The 24,633-nt window shown below is 37.4% G+C and overlaps 1 protein-coding gene across 2 annotated transcripts in view; it reads left to right on the forward strand.

The window, feature by feature from the left end:
• LOC141433137 (otoferlin-like) overlaps positions 1-24,633 on the forward strand; it is a 58,522-nt gene that overhangs the window by 3,877 nt on the left and 30,012 nt on the right. Inside the window, exons 2-6 of one of the 2 annotated variants that reach the window (XM_074095008.1) lie at positions 10,640-10,959; positions 12,147-12,410; positions 13,845-14,031; positions 15,983-16,045; positions 23,043-23,127. In XM_074095008.1, the coding sequence (XP_073951109.1) occupies positions 10,652-10,959; positions 12,147-12,410; positions 13,845-14,031; positions 15,983-16,045; positions 23,043-23,127 (907 nt within the window). In that variant the 5' untranslated portion in view covers positions 10,640-10,651. Of the gene's footprint in view, positions 1-10,639; positions 10,960-12,146; positions 12,411-13,844; positions 14,032-15,982; positions 16,046-23,042; positions 23,128-24,633 lie in introns of those variants that run through there. The other variant, XM_074095016.1, reaches the window with a different exon arrangement.

The following is a 24,633-nucleotide window of genomic DNA, read 5'->3' on the forward strand; positions in this document are numbered from 1 at the left end:
TGCTCGTTTCAAGGTATGATATAGATAGATTAGAATTACTAAATATTAAACTTTTTAATTAGTAATGAAATATCTCGACTCGAGAAATAATTTAGCATATTTATCAAAAGTGCTAAGGATGAATCACTTATGAATTCCCAGAAGCGGCTGATCCATATTTTAATTTAATATAGTACCTATTTGTATGTAGCCGAACTACCGACTTGTTACCTTTTCTGGTACGATCATAATTAATTGGAAGTTGTAAGAATCAAGTAGGTAGCTAGGATTAACTCAAATGAAACAGTTTGAAAACAGTACTAAAATGGATAATACAATTCTGTTTTCTCTTGAGATTTCGCACTGAAGCAATGTTTCTCTGATATTTTCACTTCAAAGTTGGTTCGAAAATGGCAAAACATTCGTGTAAGTACAAGTTTAGATTACATTTGATGTTTTTTTAAGACGCAGTAATCATTTACGATTATTATTTTATAAATTTACCTCTTCATTTGGCTTCAATCGTACCTACCTACACTACACAACTAGGTACACATGGGGTTGACAAAAAAACACTTGAATTCTACGCGGTCAAAAGATTTTTGAAAACGTATACTTAGACATTTTCATACAAAACTGTGGGAGCAAAAAAATAGGGAATTGTGCAATAAGCAAACTCTGACAGCATAAGTTAAGGTTTTCCTTTTATTACATTTGAAAATGGCCGTTTTTCTTTTCTAGTTAGAATACTGGTTAATTTTCACCAAAAGCAAAATTAAACATTGTTTTTCTTATACCTATACTTTGTACTATAGTATACAATCGTATTTTAGCTTGCTTTCAAATGTGTGTATATCTCTGAGTGCGTGGACCACTTCGACGGTTTTTATATCATTATGATTTTTTTCGGTTCCTGAACAATAAGAACAGCACAAAGAAACAACAATAACTTCTAGCGGTTCACAATATGTGTTAAGTATCTCAAAAGTAAGTTCCTCTATGGCGCGTGGCTTGCGCGATAAGTCGTAGCCCATAGAGGTACCTAGTAAATTTCGATTTAGTAGGTAAGCTTTTCATTTCTATCACTCATCTCGTGTGATGTCGGGCGGTTTTGTGGATCCCATTTTTTTCAGTTCAGTGTGAGTAGTTAACTGAGTACGTTTTAGCAGATAACTCACACATCTCTAGAGATTCGCACTAGTAGCTCCTGTGCCGGTTAATCTATCAGCATTTCGATACGACGTGCGCTACGCTGTCAACCTCCTGGGCATCCGTCCCATCTCTGTTATATTTTGGGCATATATTGCATTTTTTGTTATAACTGTTTTGTTTTTATACCGCATTCCGTAAAACAATAGGTAGATATGTATCACTCGCAAAAATAAATAAGCTTGTATTTTATAGTAGTTCGATGTAAAACATTGTATATCGGCTCGTTGAAAAATTTATTACAAATAAGAATCAGTGATATTTTTCTGCCTTTGGTATCGTCATTTTTTTAAAAAAAAAACGATAACGCTTGCTTTGTCTATTAGTTTTATCACTTATCACCCACAGTTGTGTATGAACATAGACGACCAGATGGCCTAGTGGTTAGAGAACCTAACTACGAAGCTTGAGGTCTTGGGTTCGATTCCCGTGTCGGGGCAGATATTTGTATGAAAAATACGAATGTTTGTTCTCGGGTCTTGGGTGTTTAATATGTATTTTAGTATGTATCTATCTATATAATTATATTTATCCGTTGCTTAGTACCCATAACACAAGCTTTGCTAAGCTTACTTTGGGACAAGGTCAATTGGTGTGAATTGTCCCGTGATATTTATTATTTTTTTATTATACATTTTGTAAATGGTTGGTCGTATTATAAATAGCCCCAGCGGGATAACGATAAACAATTTTTTTGCAGCAGAATCGTGGCTAACAGTTAGTGTCCCAATAAGCTTATGTCCTTCATTACCTTGTCCGTCCTTCATTACCGTCATAATCTTGTTGCTGAAAAAGGGAGAACTAAAAAAATTGCATCACGCACGGCCCGTCCCCCGCCACCCGGCACCCCGCGCCAGCAATACCCACACACGGAATAAAAAATATATTCATTGATTGTAACTTATTCGACATCCTGCCCTGCTATCAATCAACATGCTGCTGTTGCCGAAATTTCACGTGATCAAAAATCGAGGTTTTAATAAACTCTTTCACACACTTAGTATAGTCGCAGCGTAAATAATTAAGTATGCACTTACTCCTATATTCTTTTCAGATGTTATCTATCATTTTAATTTTAATGACGATTCTCAAAAAATTGTTTTACCTACGTAAAGCTGCATACCTACTGCATACATTAATTGTAACTCTGTATATTATTTTCTGTTGAAGAAATAGCTGTTTCTTTTTGTTGTTGATGATATAAACCAATTTGTGTTTGTACCTATTAGAATCGCATCGCATGTTAAAGTAAAAAATGAGAGTAGGAACAAAGTCAATTATGTAGGCACATGAAATGTTCTAAGTAGGTACGTACCTCCTTAATAGAGCCATATAGATGGAGCGCGCTGAGGGCGCACTGAACTTCTTCTCAAAGAGCTACACTAGTATTGTATAACCTCCTTGATGTAGTCGAGAGCTTAATGTAGAGAAAAATAATTGAGTAGTTTAGAGTTTCTCTTAATGTTTACTAGTTAGGACCTAAGTCATTCGTTTTATATGGAAACAATTGTGTACTAAGTGCTTACTAAGTGTAGCTTTCAGATTGAGCTTGTATAAAGTTTGAAACACGTTACGTGAGCGTCTCGGGTGGTGTTGTCAGTTGGATCTGTGTGACATATCCAAAATGTAATATTACATTTTGGAATTGGAGGTGGGCGGGCTTTGCATAAAAACATATACACCGAAAATACAAACTGAGACATGGATGCACAGAAAAACCAGAAAAAGAGACCAGCGCTGGGAATCGAACCCAGGTCCTCAGCATTTCGTGCTGCGTGCCATACCCGTACACTACCACTGCACAGGAGTACAGACACGAATTTCTCTTATGCACCCATAACTCAGGTTGCTACTTAAATAAAAGACAAAAAAACACCGAATAACCAATCATAAAATATATAACCACGACTGGGCTTAGACGTAGCAATTCATATATAATTATCGGAATTTATAAAAGATATTATTGCTAATCCTTTACGAAGTTTTGAGAATAACAAGGAGATTATCAAGATGTTTTTTTTTATTAAAAGCTTAATTTGAGTCCTGGCTACACAATCTTATTTAGCAGGGTTAACTTTTTCTTGGCCTTGCATGAATTTTTTATTTCTTTTATGATATTACTTTAATCAAGCCAGGTATAAAGGATAATTTGTTTCAACTCGACATATTGTTATTTCAAGTCAATTTAAATCATCCAAATCAGAATAACGTTTTGGCTTGGCTTCGGTTTTACCAGGGCACAAACCACTATTTGCCGTACAAATCGGGGGACAATTTAGTTCCACTGGACTAGTCCACCATAAATACACTAAGTATGTTAAGAGTAACTCGTACCTAGTATAATTAAAACGTAGATCATACTCGGCAAACTGAACAACATTAGTTCAGCAACTTTTAAAAATAATATTTTTTTAATTTTTTATTACACTTTTAATTTTATTAGAAGAAGCAATGGAAAGTAAAATGCTTGATGTTTGTAGCGTGACAGGCGACGTCAGTTGTGGTCTAGGATGGCGTACATTGATAGCATTATTTAATTTGTATGAAAAAAGGAAAATACAAAGACTTCATTATTTTTAAAAGTCGCTGAACTTTTGTTGTTTAGTTTGACGAGGACGATCTATGTTTAAATTTTTTGCTCTTAGGTAGTACAGGCCACACCCGGATTACGAGTATATGAAACCATTCACATCTTATTTACTTTTGACTTAATTCCCTGAACCTTTTAAATTATTCTTCTCATATTTCGGTGGAATGTTTCGGTTATTTCATTGATGAACTCTTATGAGTTGGGTTGTCGAATAAAAAGTTTTGAAAAATATTCGAGTGATTTAGTAGATTTCGGCCGCATAGGTTCATCTGCGCTTTGGGATTATGCTGGGTGTGTGTGTGTGTGTGACATGGTGTCACGACGTGTGGTTAAGTATTCCGCAAAATTAGAGCCGAGATAGTTATCTCTTAACAAGCCGGCCGAGCGAGGGCGCAGATAGTAGGTACAATGCCTACCGGGGCGCGGGGGAGTTCGGCCGCCGCTGCGAGTCGCTCTGAATTTTAATGATGATAACCTCCGAGCCAGCCCGAGCTGCCAGCTGCCGCGCCACTGACCCATTTGTGTGACATCGGTTACACCAACCAACCCTAAGCGGCCAGTTTACAACACATTTCTTTTGGGAAATTAAGTAAACTGATGTCAACATTAGAAGGCCTCAATGTATTAGGTACCGACGCCTAAGCCAAAAACATAACGAAAATATGTACAAATATTCAACATTGAACAGTAAAATACTTGTAAGTATTATGTCAACAATTAAACATTTATCTTTTGATTTCCTGGAGGATTTCAGAAATCCTCTCCAATCTTGTTTAGGATTTTAAATTATTTTTTGTATAAAATGGTAGGAAGGTTATAAAAGTGCTCGAAGAGTGGATTACAAATGTGCAAGATGTTAATTAAATAAGTAAAAACCAGAATAGAAGGTAGTTTATGCAATTGTTACGTAACAAGGGTCCTAGGTAAGTCCTAAGGCGAAGCCGAGTTTCATAAAAGGATTACATGAATGTTTAAATAATTGAAGACGGGATAAGCCTTTGTGGTACTTTTAACTACAACTTTTTCTGACAATTCGCCCGCGGGCCGAGGAAACACGTTGATAAATATACCACACTTCTACGCGTTGCCACACACTCATTTAAAAAAAATTGCGTTCCTACAGATGCCTAACAATGACAAGGTACAAAAGACTTATTTATGACGTTGACTGTACCAACGGTGCTGCTAAACGGCCCCAGAAAAAAATCATTGCTCAGTAATATACAATTCTCTGTGTGTTTCTCTGTAATATGTAAATTATCATCATCATCTCAGCTTCGGACAAAACACTACAACAATATGCAATATATAGAGCAGGCGCCAAGGGAAGTTGCGTATGCAAAATTAGGGGACCGCAGTTTTGAACTCAGAAAAGCTTGCAAATTATGATTTTGTACTCGTATTTTGCCAAGAGATCCGTTGGTCCATTTTTTTATACCCCATCCCTTAAAACATGTAAATGGACTATAAAAAATGCTTTTGGAACATTTTAATAACTAATTTCGTGATAATATTCATTTTTACAAGCCTTTTAACATATACCGAGTCAGTTGATAACTTTTTTTTAATAATAAGAAAAAATTATTTGCTGGCTATACATTTTGTTGATTGTACTTTCACCGTCATCTAAACTACATTTCGGTTCAGAGACGATCCTAGTAGGGCCACCAGAATGTCACTATGCGATTATTGTATTGTCATCAGATTTACATAAGAATGCCAAATTTCAAGTCAATCCGGCTACTGGAAGTGGGTCAAATTCAACTTGCAAGATTTGACCCGCACATTTGTACATACAGGCATAGGTACATACTACATTGCAAGTTAAATGAACGAATACGAAAGTCACAGGTATTTTACTTAAAATTAAGTAATTTAGTCATTTGATCAATACGATTTCATCATGTAATCAGCGTCTAAACTAAAAACTAAGGTAACTTTTTGTTTGATCTATAAAATAATATGTACGAACTTGGCGGGAAAACTGCTGTGTGCCAATAACCAGTAAATAAGTCACTGATTTTATAAATAAGTAGAACATATAAACATTAAATATTTTCTTGTCAAAAAATCACGTGTCCAAGGTACAACCTCAAATGTCCAAGGTATATCAAGGGTGTTGTACCTTGGACTCTTTTCCCTTTTTTTTCGTGAGCCTACCGTTTCAAAATTAATAACCGAATCGCTTAGTTTTTTATCGAATAACATAGCCAAATGATGTATGTATCTTTAGATATTTTAATATCTGATATTTATTCCATAATTAGCTATTTTTCTAAAAATCATAAAAGGAAAAACTGTCCGCGGTACAACAGCTTCCTACATTGCTTCTTCGAATAAACTTTAAAGTGTAATAAAAATTAAAAAACGAATTATTTTAAAGTCGCTGAACTAATATTGTTGAGTTTGACGAGTACGATCTACGTTTTAATTATTTGCCCCTGTAGTAGGCCACACACGGTACATATGAGTGTACTGTTAGAAATCAAGTAGAACTACTGACTTATCAAAACACATGAATATTTTTTGAAATAATTAAGGTATTCAAAACTAAATGCAAACAACTTATTTACAATGAAAAAATATTTTTGGGGTGTCTGAGGTTTTCACTTAGGTATTAGTATTTTTTTTTATTCAACTGGATGGCAAACGAGCAAGTGGGTCTCCTGATGATAAGAGATCACCACCGCCCATAGACACCTGCAACACCAGTGGGATTGCAGAACGCAGCCAACCTAGAGGCCTAAGATGGGATACCTCAAGTGCCAGTAATTTCACCGGCTGTCTTACTCTCCACGCCGAAACACAACAGTGCAAGCACTGCTGTTTCACGGCAGGATTAGCGAACAAAATGGTGGTAGCAATCCGGGCGGACCTTGCACAAGGTCCTACCACCTGCAAAAGTATAAGGTAAGGTAAGGTACCTGTAAGGTATTTAATTAACAACTTTTTATAATATAGGAAGGTACACTCTAGGTACATATAATTGCTTGCTTAATTAGAATTACTTATTCCAACTAAAAGACGTTACTTAATTTCAGCAAATGAATTTAATTGTACAACTTAAATATTATGCATTGTATTCGATGTCTAATACTAATAGTTAAATTAAGTGATAGGTAGGTACTTTGAAGCAAGCTTGATTCAGTTTGCGTGCACACACCTGTATCATAACGATACCTACATTATTCGCTTTGAGCGATCCATATTTAAGTAGCAGGTATCTACATACATCACCGTCACTCTCCCTGTTGAATAACAATCATGAAACTCAATTTATTTATAGATATTAAAAAAGATCTTTTTTTAATAGTGTGCTGGTGCTCTTTTCTTATTATAGATATCATAATAACTTTATTCTGTAATTTCGTAAAATGCATGTCCAAATTTGCTTTTTGAGGTGTACCAGACATCAAAATGTTTTCAAACGGATAGACAAGACAAGACAAGACAATTATTTTATTTAATAATACATAATTGCACAAGAGAGGAAATAAACAATTACAAAGAAAAGAAAACTTAGGTTATACAGCACAATTAAATAAGTTGAATCCTGACTCACAAACTAGGCAAGGCCTGTAATTATCTTGTAAGTCAGTGCTCGTCACGTATACGAGCTAATAGATTAATGCTAGGTATATCCAAGTAGCTAGAAAGTAAAATTAAACATTTTTATTAAGAAAAGGAATAATTAATAAATTACCTAATAATTCAGTAATAGTTAACCTACTTAATCTAATTATGTTCAAAACATTATTTGTCTTATTATCTCGAAAAAAAATTAGTTTTATGTGATATGGGAGGGCAAATTCTGTAATTAAATAAATAAATATCACGGGACAATTCACACCAATTGACCTAGTCCCGAAGTAAGCTTAAGCAAAGCTTGTGTTATGGGTACTAAGCAACGGATAAATATAATTATATAGATATAGATATATACTTAAATACATATTAAACACCCAAGACACGAGAACACACATTCGTATTTTTCATAAAAATATCTGCCCCGACACGGGGCTCAAGGGTTCTTCAAGCTTCGTAGTCAGGTTTTCTAACCACTTGGCCATCTGGTCGTCTAAATTAAATTCTTTTAGTAGGATCTGGTTGCCGTACTTGCGCATGCCTGCGCAAAATGAAGCGGAGTATAAAGAGCTGTCTCACTGTCAACACTTTAGCGATATTGTACAGGTATTTCGTTGGAAATCTAAAATTTTTGTAGTGTAAGACTTTGAGCACAGCTCTCTGAGCTCTCTCGACTTTTAGGAAATAAGTTTTAGTCGCATCACCCCTAGCAGGCACACAGTAAGTCAAGACAGGTACAGAGTGCAGAATAGACAGTGTTGAGGGTTTCTGTGTCGGCAGATTGTCAAAGTGTTTTAAATATGTGAATAAGATGTCTGTTTAATTTCAGTTCAATAAATACGGTTGACTCGGCTTCCTTTCTTGGTATAACTATAGACAAGCATCTTAACTGGAGATTACACATCGATAGCGTATGTAGCAGACTAGACAGATTTGTGTTTGCTCTACGAAGGCTTAGGATGCTAACGTCTAGAGAGGCCGCCCTATCTGCGTATCATGGATATGTGTCGTCTGTGTTACGCTATGGGCTGATCATTTGGGGCAACTCAGTTGACGTGCAGAGAGCATTTATAACCCAAAAAAAATGCATTCGAGCTGTATGTGGCGCTCACTATTTAGCTCACTGCAGACCAATATTCAAGAAGCTAAAAATTCTTCCCTTACCCTGCTTATACATATATGAAGTAGCTAAGTTTGTCAGGAAACACCCTGATCGGTTTCCTTTATATGATACCGTTCGTAAAAAAACAAATGGAAGATATCCAAACAAACTGTATGTTCCCAGACAAAAAATGAAAATATATGGTAAAAATTTATATATAATGTCTATTAAAATATATAATAAGATTCCAAATGACATAAAATCACTAGATGTAAATAAATTTCAGAAGAAATTGTTTAATTGGTTGCTTGACATGTGTTTCTATTCAATTAATGAGTTCCTGAATTATTATTAAACTAATCTATTCCATAAGATTGTATAATATTGTAATTTTAAATTAAACTTAGCTAATTTTTGCGCCAATAATTGGATAATTTAATTTATTTTAACGAATATAAAATTGTATTTCTAACATTTCTACGCCGATGAGGCAGGATATGACGCACTTAATGTAATTCGACCATCTTTTGTACCATATTCTAAGAAATAAACATATTATTATTATTATCTGATTCTAGTGGCAAACATGTCGACTTGTGGATATCAATGTAGGTTTCGGTCAAAATAGACACCAAGATATTTTATAATTTTAGTTTGTGATATAGAAAGACATCTGCAGTTCCCAGCATTGTTGCAATTTGCGTGAACCCGAATTTCATAGGTTGTGGGAGGTTGGGTATTGTTTTTAATGGAAAAGGGGATAAAAAATGATTTTGAGATATTGAGGGTTAGTAAGTTTTGCGTCAACCAATTGCTTACTATGGCGAAATTATCCTCAGCCATAGATTTGACGCCAGTCCAGCTGCAACCCTGAAAAACTAGTGCTGTATCATTAGCGTTGGTAAAAAAATTGTAGTACGGAAGATTCAAGTCGCAGAGTTGGTAGATGTAGATTTGGAAGAGCGTTGGTCCAAGTATTGAGCCTTGAGGGACGCCGTACTCGATGGAAGCTTCGTCGCTTTGAAGTCCGTTAATTATGACTCTTTGTGAGCGGTTTCTTAGGTAATCACGGAATATATTTAGAGCAATATCTCGGTGTCAAGTCAAGTTTAGACAGAAGAGCAGGAATATGTACAGTGTCAAAAGCTTTTTGCAAATCAAGGAAAACACATATGCATTTGCGACCCTGATCAAGAGCAGATGTGATATGAGAGGCAAGATCGAGGACGGCATCCTCGGTGGAAATTCCTGGTCGAAAACCGTATTGCTGAGCGGATACAATATTGTTTTCATTCAAAAATTTGATTAGACGTCTGTTAAGAAGTTTTTCGAGTATTTTAGAAATAGTAGATAGGACGGAAATAGGTCTTTAGTTTGATATTATACTACGATTACCATTCTTGTAGATTGGATGAACTAGGGCTTTTATACAGGCGTTTGGAAATACTCCTGTGCGGAAGGCAGTATTTGCAATGTGAGCTATAATTGAAATTATGAAACTACGGATAGATATAGCTTTGAACTAAACGGCGGAGCCAAAAGGTCGTTTTTAAAAGTACCTACATAGGTATATCAAGAAATTGCTGTACTTACATACCTACTTGTTCACGTGCAGTGAACATACCACTGCGACATCAGCACCACGATTTGGAACAAGAAACTGCACAATCGCATCTAGCACAGGCGAAGTGCTAAAGGTAGATTTCGTTAAGTTAACAAAATACATATTAAAAGACGAGTATATTTACGTACTCACACATTTATAAGCAGAATTTAATATGAAAACCTTGTAAATTTGTAAATAAAGTCTCTTTGAGTTTGGAAGTCGACGTTGTATCATTTATCACGTTTTCATCACTGTGGCATAAGACACCTTCAGCCTTAATTAGTTGCATGAGTCTGTGTAACTAGCAGTGATTATCCCACTACCCCTATCCGTCTGTAACCCGTAGGTCTCATGGTGCAGACATCCCGACTTTATTATATTTATTTATATGTATTGATCTATGGTAGGGTTAGGGAATTAAGGCAGTAGGCGTTAGGGTTTGTAGTTTTGGTAGGTTTACAGCCCTCTCCATAGATTATTCTATTAAATTCCCTACAAGGAATTTACACTACTCGTACTTCTTTTCTGATAGTATCAAAAATGAATGAATCATATGTCATTTCCTTAGGTCTTTGTAGAAATGGACGTATTCTACACGGCTCCTGCCACCCTGATCGCGCCACCTGTCAACGACGCTGTGAGCCGAACCAGCGAGGCGGGCTCGGCGCGGTCAGCGCTGGTCTCCGCACCCGGCTCGCGCGGCTCGCTGGCCGGCTCGCGCAGCTCCGCCGCCTCCGACGCCGACGACGATAACGCTCTAGAGGATATCCAGCGAAACATAGCCATCCTCGAACGATCATTGCAAAACAAGGAGGCAGTCGTGGACATTGAATCGGGTGACGAATCTCGTGCACGCAGAATCAAAAGTGTCGGAAAACGTATTCTCAGGTAAACATTTACATAGACCACCCCTCATTAATTCTATACCTATTCGTCACCCGTTACGGTTTCCTTTCCTACGTACCCGGTGGATCGATGTTTATTCCTAGTCATTGGAAAAGGTACGGCTCCATTGTACCGATAAGATCATGATAAATCCTACACTCGGTAAACTCGTACTGTGTGGTTGTGTATCCGTAGTCAAAAGATAATAAATCGCCTTTATAGGGTTTCGGAGCCAAAATGGCAAAAACGGAACCCTTATAGTTTCGCCATGTCTGTCTATCTGTCGTCTGTCTTTCTGTCCGTCCACGGCTTTGCTCAGGAACTATCAGTGCTAGAAAGCTGTAATTTTGCACGGATATATATGTAAACTATGCCGGCAAAATGGTACAATAAAAAATGAAAAAAAATTTTTTTTTAGGTTACCTCCCATAGACGTATTTTTTTTCTCATCCAACTCTATAGTGTGGGGTATCATTGGATAGGTCTTTTTAAACCATTAGGGGTTTTCTGAGACGATTGTTCGATTCAGTGATTTGTTTGCGAAATATTCAACTTTAAAGTGCAAATAACAATTACGGCTAAGTTTGCTTGAGAATATTAGTAGTTTAAGAGAAAATAGCAGCCTAAGGTATAAAACATACCCAAACTTGGAAGATTCCGTATAAAATACGGAATCCTTAGAAAAATATTACTTATTTTTTTCGTAATGGCTACGGAACCCTATTTTGGGCGTGTCCGACACGACACGCTCTTGGCCGATTTTTAATAATATTGACACTATAATTACCTGCAATTTACAGAGAATTATGTTTATTGTAAAAAGTTTGAATAATATTTGGGGTTCGAAATAGTTATTCGAAAGTACTTAATTATTAGGTACCAGTACATCTTTTAGAATATTCAACATTTGACGACTTCAGTTATCAAATCACACCTACCTACCTACCACCCGATGTACAGTCACCAGCATTAATATCTGCAACAGCGCAGCATGCAAAAATATCTGACACGTCCTTCCGGCGCTAGAAATAAAGTCGTATCAGATATTTATGCACGCTAGTTGTGTCAGATATTGGTGCTGTTGACTGTACCAAGTTTACCGAACTAAAGCAACATTTAGTAGGACGAAGACCTATAACCAATAGAGTCTAAAAAACCTAATCGATCTATTTATTCTTGGTATTACACAGGCGTGGGTTCTCGATGGGCTCAGAAAAGGTGGTTACTATTTCGGAACGCGAGCGCAAGCGGCCAACGACGATGAAGAGTATGCGCAGCTTGATCCGCTTGGGGCGCGCGCGCCCGCGCAGCGCCAGCACCGACGAGGAGCGCGGGCTGCTCGAGCCGGGGCCCTCCACGGAGCCCGAGCGGCCCTCCAGCCAGACCTCCATGTCCTCAGAAGAACTGCTCGTCGACACGCGCTCGCCTACTGATACGCCTAAGCTCAAAAAGATGTACGTGATACAGATAATATTCTGCATCCGTCTAAGTGCCGTTTAAACAAGGCATTCTTGAATATTTATTTATATTTATTTATTTATTTCAGGGACATGTGTTTGAATTAATAATGATTTTAGGGTTCCGTACAAAAAACGGGACCCTTATAGTGCCTATAGGATCACTCACTCGTGCGTCTGTCTGTCTGTCCGTCCGTCTGTCACAGCCAATTTGCTCCGAATCTACTAAATCAAATCAGGTGAAATTTGGTAGGATGGTGTAATCCTATAACTCAAACACAGATGAGCAAAGTAAATATATTTTTTAAAATAAGAGTCATTTAGGGGCACAGATTAGGAAATTAAAGGGCTCAGTATGAGGATCTCAAATATATTTTTGATATTATTGTGAAATACCTAAATAGTTTTGATTTTATTCATATAAGAAGACGAAAATTGTACATTCCCCCTGATTTGAGAAACTACTGAGACTAAATTTTGAAAAAAGTACAAAATATAGTTCATTGCTTGTAGATTACAGGAAAACCTATAAGAAATACGTTTACTTACGGAAAATAGTTCACTAAAGCACCACTAGATAGCGCTAATAGTAGTTAACTCACGTCTTACTGTGAGGATTTCAAATGTGATATTTTAATTTTATATTAATTTAATAAGCACCGTAATAATATTTACAAAAAAAAAATAGAGGAAAACATTCGACTTTGGCATTGTGTTTTAGCAAAAATTTCACGAACAACAAGATCGATAATTTTGATAGCTCTTTCACCAGCGAAGTGGTGCAGCGGTTCAGTGTAGAAATTGTGCACAGGTCTAGAGTTGAAATGTAGGTCAGACACGACTAAGTTACCTATTTATGTTTCTTTTTAGATTTTATTTAGTGTACGTTTTACCATTACTGTTAAAGTTTTGTTAAATTCTTGTCTTCTCCAAAAACGCTATTTAACAATAGAAAACTTTGAGCAGAACTCAGTCGCCTAAGTTCCTACTGAGAGTTATGTTTCGTAAACAATGAAATCAAGTTACTTATTACTTTACTATAACCAATTATGTATGTAAACTCTTTATTGCACATAAAATTAAAAATACAAATACAGAGAGAGGAGAACAAAGGCAAGCTTATCCCTAAAAAGAGATCTTTCCAGCTAATCTAGTTAGGAGAAAACATTTGGTTATATAGAAGATAAGCAGACAAATATAGAGGATAAGCAGACATATAGAGGATAAGCAGACAATATAGATGATGAGCAGACAATTATCCAATATACATATATACATCCAAAACCAATTATCTTGCTAATTGTCTGCTGGCTATTTTTAGTGCTTGGATTTTGGAGAGCGAAGAAGTTTCACAATATCCAAGTCTCCAGCACCTAAAGCTCGCACTACAATTCTGCTAGTTCGTGTAAATCAGGTGATTTGTTTGTGTAGTCGTAGCGCCCTGGACACGGGTGGGCCGTCGGCGCTGAAGGCGGCGGACTTCCAGGTGTGCGTGACGGTGATCGAGGCGCGGCAGCTGGCCGGCCTGAACATGGACCCGGTCGTGTGCGTGCAGGTCGGCGACGGACGCAAGTACACCAGCGTCAAGGAGAGCACGAACTGCCCCTACTACAATGAGGTGAGTATCTAAGTAAATTATTGTTTTTTTTATACTGACTATAGGTATACCTACCACACTAGGTTTGCAATGGTTCGACTATTTTAAATGACGGTTTTTCCGTTTGTAAACGTAATATAATTAAGAACACTGAGCAAGTTTAAAGAAGCCTTACGATCCAGAGCGGAAATGCTGCCAGCATCTTTGGTACCATTTGATACCGCAGGGTAAATTTTTAGATTTATTATAAGTAGTTTTAACTTATTTAATTTTAATGATTTTTAGTTATAGCTTATTTTATTTTATTAATTTTTACATTTTATAATTATTATTTTTTTGATTTTAATGTAGTTTTTATTTATAGGTACCTAATCTACCTTTTATACTATTCTATCAATAAAAAATCCTGTTTAAAGAAGTGAATACCTACTGCATCACCCTACAATATATTAAGTATACTTACTTAAAAATGTATAATACCCGTATAACCTAGGAGAGCCCGACAAACCTCTTTACCTTTTTAAATGCTTGACGGCTGCTTTCTGAAATTCTTACTTTGCCAAAGTCGGTATAAAGGACTAAAGGGTATTCGGATTGGGAAGAACGAAAGAAAGCAAAACTGCGCGACATTCAGCCTTTTGTGAAGCGAAACATTTCAAAACCCACGCGAAATAACTGGGTGTTCACTTTCGTATTCACTCTGAATTCCTCCTCATTTATTATGGCATTATCCTAAGCTAATATTTAGCGGTTAGATTCAGTTGTGAATATGAGTGTATATTTTGTTACCTTGAGTTTAAAATACATGGTGCTTGTAGAAATAACTTTTCAAAGACATCTCAGTGCAAAAATAATAAAAGATAATTATTAGAGATCATTTATGTTTATCATAATTATTGTTAGTCGTAATTCTTTTCCCGTTGAAACCATCAATTTTTAAATGGTCATCTTGTAGAACTATAGGTTATGTTAGGTTTGTTTTGTAACAATTCTGAAAAATAAATGGTTTCAGAGAAAAAAGAGTTATGGCAAACATAACATTATGCCTTACAATTTGCGACAGTCGATTTACACCCTATCTTATTAGTTAGTTTTAGGTTTTATTACACAGAACCTGGACGACCGAGCTTTGCTCGGGCTATAACTCTATAATAAGCGTTTTCCCAGAGATAAGACCAAGCTGGATCGATTTGTCATCCCCGAAAACCACTACATACCAAGTATCATCAAAATCGTTCGAGCCGTTTCCGAGATCCTGATATATAAAGCAAAAAAAGGCAAAAAAAAGGTATTAGATAGAAAGGGAGTACATTTTCACAAATTTTAGAAAAAGGTAAAGCAGTAATTGTAAAGGTCTGACCAAGATCAAGATCTCGGTCTTGGCCAAAGTTACTGCAGGTCTCGATCTCGTTAGCGGCCTAAAAGCACAGAAATTCTCAAAGGTAACCCGGACTGCGTAGCAAAGGTTTAAATTTTTATCGCCTTCTTGACTGACCGACTGATTTTGGTTGGCTAAATCGCAACGAAGAAATAACGCTCAAGTGCTCAAGTGGCAGCATAGATTTGCCTTACCAATTTGCTTATTACTTATTAGTTTTGTTCGTTATCACAAAATACATTCAAAAACACTTTTTCTATCGGACAATATAGATTTGTTGCATTTAGAACACTAAATACAAATTCAAGTCCTCTGATAAAACTTTTATTGCAAATAAAAAAGAATTATGTTGAATAAAGCCTCTGTCTCGATGTAAGACGACCCTGAAAAACCTATCGTAGTTGAATTTTAACCTTATAATTATATATATTAATATAATAAAAAAAGACACAAAACAATATAACATGCTGCCTCAGTAAATCGAATGCTGATTTTCAGTGGGGTTCGAGTCTTCTGAAGTACTTAGAGTAAAGCCTAAAATGTCATCCATTTTTGGTCCTGGACTTGTGGGTTAAATCTGTCCTTTGGTTTCAGTACTTTGTCTTCGACTTCCACATGCCCCCGATAATGCTGTTCGACAAGATCATCACGCTGTCGGTAAGTTCTACCTTTGAATACTCTACATATATAGCATAGCGAAAAATGTGCGACTCAATATGCAAATCCCATTTGTGCTAAGTCTCAGTTAATTTTCATGTCGCGGCAGTTTCCATGAATTAATTACTTAGGTATTCCGACCCATGAAGCAGGTGAAACAAGTAGAATGTTATTAGTGGGGCCAGAGTCGAGTTAAATGCTATTATTAAAATTCTACAGGCATATTTTAAACTACTGTGATTAGCAAGCACCATTAACACAAAGACGATAAACTCCTTTTTTTGTTATTATTTAACGATAGGAAATATAAGAAATACAAAAGGTAAACAAACATCTTAAGGTCCGCTTGCACAGTCTAGGATTGAAAAATTAAATCATTAACTCTGGGTTAGGGATGACAGTTACATACATTTTGACACTACGTAACCCTGGGTTAACCATGAACTCGGGGTTATGTAGATGACGCGGGTCTTCGCAAGCCCGCCTAAGCAGCTATGTCATATTTACAATGATAATTTATACCCAAGAATACGAAGACTTGCCAATACAAAAGTTATTAAATAAGTCGCTTGCCACAAATACATAGGTACAAGCATTCTTTCAATAAAAAAAAATATGTTTTTATTATCAGACAACTAATTATGTCCATAGAATGTTAGTAACAATAGAAACTTAAGAACTATGTTAGTTAAATTAAGTAAGAAATAATTTACAATGGAGCAGTGCCTATATTTTTTTGCTCGCGAAACGGCTACCCGCTGGCTCCCTTGCCTCACGCCTGTCCTAAACGGTAATGTTTCACGAGGGTTGGCTCGGGGGATATAAGTGTGTCGATAACTTATTCATTGCATATTACGTTACTGTCCTAGCATTATTAGACGTGTACCTACTTACTTTATCTGTACACCCAGACCGGCCAGACCAGAGCAAATAAAGATAAATCCGTGAAATGTTTCCTAACGGCGCTAAAAGAAAAACTTTCTACTCGATATCTCGGAGGTCTCACTCAGTACAGGTGGACGGGCATGCTGGACAGGACATCAAATGCGACATGCTCTGGGAAGCCGTCCCGCAGCCACACTGGGTGTTTGGGTTTTTCAGAAAGCCCAGGCGGGGCTCGCGCGGTTCTCTGCCGTGAGAGTCAGGTGCTGGATGGGGAATCTAAGATGGGGGTGGTGGCACTCAAAAAGCTTCGCCAGCTCCACAGGCGGGCTTGTGGCAACTTGTGATTATACAGAGGGTGCCGAGGATCCTGTTCCTGTTTCCGCTTTTCTATACTGCACGCAACCTCTCTGCGAATCTCTGGTGGGGCAATTCATGCCAGTGGGTAGAGCTGGTTTAGCGGAGTGCGCCTGAGACAGCCAGTGACCATACGGCAAGTGTCATTCAGGGCCGACGTTACCAACTTGGCATGAGCCGAACTGTGCTAGACTGGACACGCATATTCCCCAGCCGAGAAACTCAACGCCAGACCAGTTCGGACAGTGTGCGCATTAGCTCCCCAGTTCGTCGAGGTTAACCTCCGTAGCAAGTTATTACGCGAGATCACCTTGTGCTGTGTGTTGGCGCAGTGACTTTTATACGTGAGCGTTCTGTCCAGGGTAACGCCAAGGTATCGCGGATGAGGGCAGTGCTTAATGCGTACTCCTCCCCACGTGACGTCAAGTGGCCTGCTCGCATCGCGGTTTCGCAGGTGATAAGCACATGACTGTGTCTTGGCAGGATTTGGTCTCAGGCAGTTTTGCTCGTATTATTGGCTTAGCGTTACAAGAGCCGCATACAATGTCTCTTCCACGTTCCCAAAGGTGCCGCTCGGTGCAGCCAATGCCAGGTCATCCGCGTACAGAAATCGTTGGGTGTTCGATGGGGCAGGCTGATCGTTGGTGTAGATGTTAAATAGAGTGGGTGCTAGCACGCTACCCTGCGGGAGGCCATTCTTTTGAGATCGCCAGCGACTTGTTTCGGAGTGCAAGTGGACCTGGAAACGGCGGTTGTGGAGCAGTTCACGACGGATGTTCACGAAGCCGGCATCGTTAGTAATGCCAGAGATCTTTGCTACCACCCCCGTCACCATACCACGTTTGTAGCCATCCTCTATGTGCTGTGTGAGCTTGAGTGTTTGGCTGGTGCATGACTTTCCCGGCCGGAAACCCGCCTGTTCAGGAATTAAATGCAGCTCAAGCTCAGCGACCAAGTCGATTCAGGAGCATGCGCTCAAAGAACTAGAACGTGTGGCACAGCAGAGAAATAGGTCGGTAACTTTTAGCATCCGAAGGACTCTTCCCAGGCTTTAAGAGTGCAATGATTTTAGATTTGCGCCATGCCCTCGGTATTTCAAGCGAAAGCAAGCAGTTATTGAATAGTCTTAAGAGCCAGGCTCTTGCCTAAGAAAAACCTGACTTCATAAAACATTAAACTGACAAGACAAGAAACTAGTCTATTGATCATGATTTGTCTTATTTTTAACTATAATGATAGGAGGAAAACGAGCAGGCTGGTCGCCTGTTGGAAAGCAATCACCGCCGATATGGCGGCGGTGATTGGGTATGGATCCCAATCCATAACTTAAGCTGGGTTACGGATGCGTTGCCGGAAACCTGTCTCTACCTGCTCTAATTTAATTTAAGTAATTCGCTTTCATAATAATTTGAACAAAATTGCGAAAGGGCAATAGGTGATTTATTTTCGTCTCTTCCGTTAATGTCTTTGCAGCTAGCAGCGGCTTTTTTGTTATCAAGTCTGGCAGCTCATTCCCCTTGCGGCAACGCTCGTGTAGACAATTTTACTTCCACGAACATAACCAGAAAATGCTAATAACGGCGGAATATTCCCACTTAAAACTACAGAAATATAAACCATTTCTCAATTTCAAGTTAAAAAATAGTAGAAGTTTACCTGCTACAACTAATGTAGTACTTATACGTTGCCAAAATAAAAAAATAAACTCCATATACTAACAGATGTCAATTCATTTCTTTGAATAATATTGTTGCAGCTTTAAAAGTGTCCAACACTTCGCGGAGTCCGGCAAGCTGTGTACTTTATATTTAATAGCTCTCGCTCCGCTTCTTGGAACTGTTGAAACACCAATTAACCAGTGAAGGAAGCTCTCGTATAATTTTTGACTCGCTTGGATTCTGTTGCTACGTGGTATTAAGATACTTACTTATTGATCTGTGAAGTGCTTGATTGGATTCAAAGTTAGCTTACATTCAAAATAAAGTACGTAATTGAATAGCGAATACTGAATCTGTACACTTCGGGAGCTCCTAAAAAAACCTTCGGATTTTAGAAGCATAAAGTAAAAGTTATGTAAAGAATAACCGTCAGTACAAAATAAACCTTACTGTAAAAATATGCATTACGCTTATTTATCTTTTCTAATTTTAATACAATACGATTTTTTGTCATGATAAAAATAAAACAAAATCAGCATTTTCGAATTCTTCCATCGTTAATTTAAATAGAGAACACCCGCCTTCCTTCAGACACTACTTTTGTTTGGAAGTATAGATATAGAGTTGTTATACTGTGGCGACTTCTCTTGGGTGTGTCAAATGAATTTTTTGGTCTGCTTTGTTTAATATTTTTTAATGTACTTTTTGAAATCTCCGTTGCTTCTATAACTCGGTCTTGAACCTTATTAAAATATTTACAATCAAGATTTTTTGAATCTTCATGTTAATGTAATGGCGGCCAGTTAGTACAATACTAGGTAAGTTATTTTATTTATAAGAAGTCGTCATGAAATTGGCACTCTATAGGTAATAGTAAATCAAAATCTAAAAAGACGCCAAAAAGTATAACGGACTAACTTTTATTCAAAATCCTTATTTCATGTCATCAGCAGTAAAGAAATCTCAGAAACAGCGTTCTATTTAGCTAGAGATAGAAAGAGAGAACATTTATTCATGACATTCAAGGTTTTTAGGGTTCCGTAGCCAAATGGCAAAAACGGAACCCTTATGGATACGTCATGTCCGTCCGTATGTCACAGCCACTTTTTTTCGAAACTATAAGAACTATTGGAACTTGGTAAGTAGATGTATTCTGTGAACCGCATTAAGATTTTCACACAAAAATAGAAAAAAAAACAATAAATTTTGCGGGTTCCCCATACTTAGAACTGAAACTCGATTTTTTTTTCATCAAACCCATACGTGTGGGGTATCTATGGATAGGTCTTCAAAAATGATATTGAGGTTTTTAATATCATTTTTTTCTAAACTGAATAGTTTGCGCGAGAGACACTTCCAAAGTGGTAAAATGTGTCCCCCCCCCCTGTGACTTCATAAATTACAAATGCAAACTTCCACCGAAAATTGGTTTGAACGAGATCTAGTAAGTAGCTTTTTTTGAATACATCATAAATCGTAAAGTAAAGGAAACTTTTATATTATGTTACTTGCTGCTACGGAACCCTTCATGAGTCCGACTCGCACATGCCCGCTTTTTTTTAAATAGATAGCATCGACAACAACAAGTTTTGTTTAGGCAACAATGTACTGGAATTTTTGCCTTCCTCATAATTTCCAGTACGTACCTACTTAACTGCTAGTTTGATGAGAGTAGTTCGTCTAGAGAAATCATTGAACTGCGCTAAATAAAACTTTCCCACTTAATTTAAATGCTTAAGATTATGCTACTTAGCTTGATAGGTAGCTATAAATATATTCATTAAACTGATATTTTAATAAAATAGAAGATTTTATCTAGTTTTTTAAATTGAAATACTTACTGTGTCTTTAAATTATCCAAAAATCTATCAGTAGGTAGATATTTCGATAAGTTGGATTAAGTGAGCACCCCTGTAAATGGTTTCAGGATTTTAAGATTGTGACTGACAATTGTTTCCTTTTATTGGTCGAAATTCAAAGTGCACGGCGTCAATAGAGTGCCTATAGGTAGAGTCATTCACGGTGACGCGTGCCGTGGTTCTTATTACAATGCCATTAATGGCTAATTTTGACAAAATCACGCGTCTTCGTACATGGCACTAGGTATAAATTTCTAATCAATAATTCCGATGAAAAACTTTTTGACCTCTTTCCTTTCTCGTTTGAATCTACGCGGATAATTTTTGACATTCGAACGTAATGTAATGATAAGCTAGAGTACGCTCAAAGAGTAGGTAGGTACGTACAACGTACAGTCACCAGCATTAATATCTGCCACTGCGGAGCGTGCAAAAATATCTGGCACGTCCTTCCGGCCCTAGAAATGTTCTACAAATTTCTTCAAATTGACATTATTTTTCTTATTTGTGAACCGATTCGAATGAAACAAACACTAAATATTAACCCAAAGCAAGGATCAGTGAAAACCGCATCCTTCTACGCTGAGTTGTTTCTGAGACTAGCGTGTGCAAACGCATAGGCAAACAGACAATAATTCTAATAATCATTGTTTCGGGCTCTTATAAGCCCCTAGTAACAGTTTTTCTCAAATATTTACAATGTACAGACACCGACTTTTTACAGATGTATTATACGGCGTGTATTTTGATTCTACCTCAAACTTTAAGGGTAGTTGGTGAAGGCCCTAATAATCACATTTCATTATTTTAGTAAAAAAAAAACTTATTATTTTCCTTACAAAATTAATTAGCACGCAATGTATCACTACGTGATACTGCTATGTTTTTATTCAAAACGTCGCACTTGATGACGTGACAGCTGTCACAAAACGTTTCTCTCTCGTATCAAATTATTGTACGCATTTCATTGCTGCTCGAAAATATTTCAAAAATTAATTACGCTCTGGTAGTTAATTTTAAATTAACAATTTTTTTGATATCGGTTCACAGCACTTAAATCGTCGTCTGGTTACAGTTTGAGGTAGTATCAAAAATACACGCTGTATGTTTAGAATAGATAGGCTAGATTTAACATACAGAAATCGTCTGTAAGATCGATTCTACCAATTCCCTAATAATCACTAGATGCGACAAAAGATACGTCTTAGTCACATCACTACAAACTTCAACAGACAAATGTCAAATGTTGGAAGTTAGATCTTACAAACTGTGCACGAGTAAAAAGTCTAACAGGCCGACTAACAATGCCCAGCTCAAATATTTAGATTTAATAATATGTAGTAAGCCCATCGTTGATATTATTAAAGTTTTCTTTATTACGGAGACAATGAATATGGATGCATTCGCGAATTGTAATATGTTACTGTGGTTAGATAAAAAATTGTTTCGCTCGGCTGGTAAGTTGTTAGTCTCTAGCCTTGAAACCCTTGCTATGCTCATCATTCTAGAAACCTTCATTTGCTCGGGTACCGTAACTATTACAGGAGTGGTCAATCAATCTGCTGAAACTTTCGGAATAATTTTAAGACAGCTTGCATATTTGACTGTAATAATTATTAACTAACGTACCTATTTATTAGGAGTATTTGGTTCACGTTTGTAACATATCGATTTTTGCTTATTTCTAACAACAGTGTACACAGGCTCGAATAACAGTGTAGCGCATTGGCGTGTAGCATGCAATCTGTGGGTAGGTTTAGGTGCACATATTCGTCAACACCGCTAGCGGCGCAGAGTGTACTCGACTCATACAGTGTATGTTATGTGTACTCACTCATGTTGCGATAACACTTCGCCATACCAGTCAAAAGGGTTATTCCCAGGCACGAAACCGATATACAGGTTGATGATAGGCCGCACTTTATTCGACTGTATTTACCTACCAAATGTTCGTCAATAAAATTATTCGCGACACAATTATTCGTTTTCCATGCAAGAATCCCAACAAAACGCTCTCATTACCTATGGCCTTATGAGAAAGTTTGCTGAATATGTTACAGGTAGATATTTAATTAGAAACGCGGCCTAACGGCTGCTAATGTAAGAGTAATGTAATGTTCATGTTGAAAATTGTTCTTGGAATGTAAGAGGAGGCAGTTTGCGCCGCGCGATTTAAAGTTGACAGTTTGTGTGTTGAATATTTCCGGCGTATTAGTGGACCAGCATTGTTGGTGTCGCCAGGTGCTGCAGTCGCGCCACATCCTGCGAGCCAACAAGCTGCTGGGCAGCTTCAAGCTGGACGTGGCGACGGTTTGGAACCAGCCTGGTAACTATGACTATTAAGCCACTCCCACTGTTTTGTTTAATTGCCCTTCACATGTTGTGTGCAATGTAATGTAATGATTATGCTCGAACGCTGAAATGTTTCCATGTTTACAGATTATCAATGTAGGTACGTTCGTGCCTACATATGTGTTTTAGAGTAGTCCAACTAGGACAACTTGTTACACAAAAGAACTTTAAGTCCAGGAAGCATGAAATGTACGAGTATGTTATTTTTGTGCAAAGTAAAACAGTTTTAGTAATTTACTGACTTAAAATAATGCAAACTTATTAGAATAATTTATAAAATGAAATATACAAAATTCACGAATATTACAATAGGACAGTTACATTATAATAGGGGTCAAAAAAATTTAGTGGCGGTGAGCGACGCCATAGAGCCGTCGTGGTTGCTCTGGGGCTGCTATGAAATTCGAAAATCGAAGTTCGTTTCGTATCGTCCCCCTCACTCTCGTATTAATAGTATATTACTGCAGAGACCAGTTGTAAGAGAGCCATCCTGGACGAGTAGAAGTTTGGTGGCCGAACCTCTAGGTGAGGCCATCAACAATACGAGGCCAGGATGGAGATTACTGGTCGAAGCTTGTAGGTATAGAGCTTTTCTCAAAAATGACGATGACGGTGATAATGAAATGACGGTGATTGTGATGTGATGATGATGATGGTGACGAGGATGATGATGATGGTTGGTAATGATGATTTTGATGATGATGATGATGATGGTGATGATGATGATGATGATGATGATGATGATGGTTGATGGTGACGACGATGGTGATGATGATAATGATGATTGCTAGTGATGGTGATGATGATGGTCGTTGATGGTGACAATTTTTTAAAGGAACCCGTTACTCTCCAGGAAGTAAATTTCATACTTAATTCCTGGACAGTTCGAGATTAGGTACTTCCTGGACACTAGCAGCTAGTCTCCAGGTTGCGTTACTTTCTAAGACATTTTTGATGACGTAATGGCAACATCTCATAAAAATTTTGAGAAAATAATAATTATTAGCGTCAGCGGGACACGGGCAGATACGAACTTCGATTTTCGAATTTCGTAGTAGGTAGCCATGCAGTTATCGTTTTAGCAGCATTACTATACAGGGCTCTTATGAGGTATAGATTATAATAATATAGACTTTTCCAGAATCTTGTTATGTATTATGTATTATTGTTCGTGATTAAGTAAATCACAGATACTTAACAGTATAGGAGTGGAAAAACTATTTTCTACTTTTATTTGTCAATTAAAGGTCCACGAACACGAATACAATGATATACATAATAAGTCCGGGAAATAGTACATTGCTGCCGGCCGGGATAAAGCAATTTGTGGATGAGTAGAGTTTGACTGAGACGGACGAAGCGTAGCTGAGTCCGTCAATAAATAGGAATCCACGAATAGCCATTTCCGCTGAGGCATGTAGGTACGCAAGTGTTTTTCTCCAATATATGAAGCGAGGAAATAAAGCAAAATTGTTAAAAT

The sequence above is a fragment of the Choristoneura fumiferana genome, chromosome Z (genome assembly GCF_025370935.1).
Source record: "Choristoneura fumiferana chromosome Z, NRCan_CFum_1, whole genome shotgun sequence".
Classification (NCBI taxonomy): Eukaryota; Metazoa; Arthropoda; class Insecta; order Lepidoptera; family Tortricidae; genus Choristoneura; species Choristoneura fumiferana.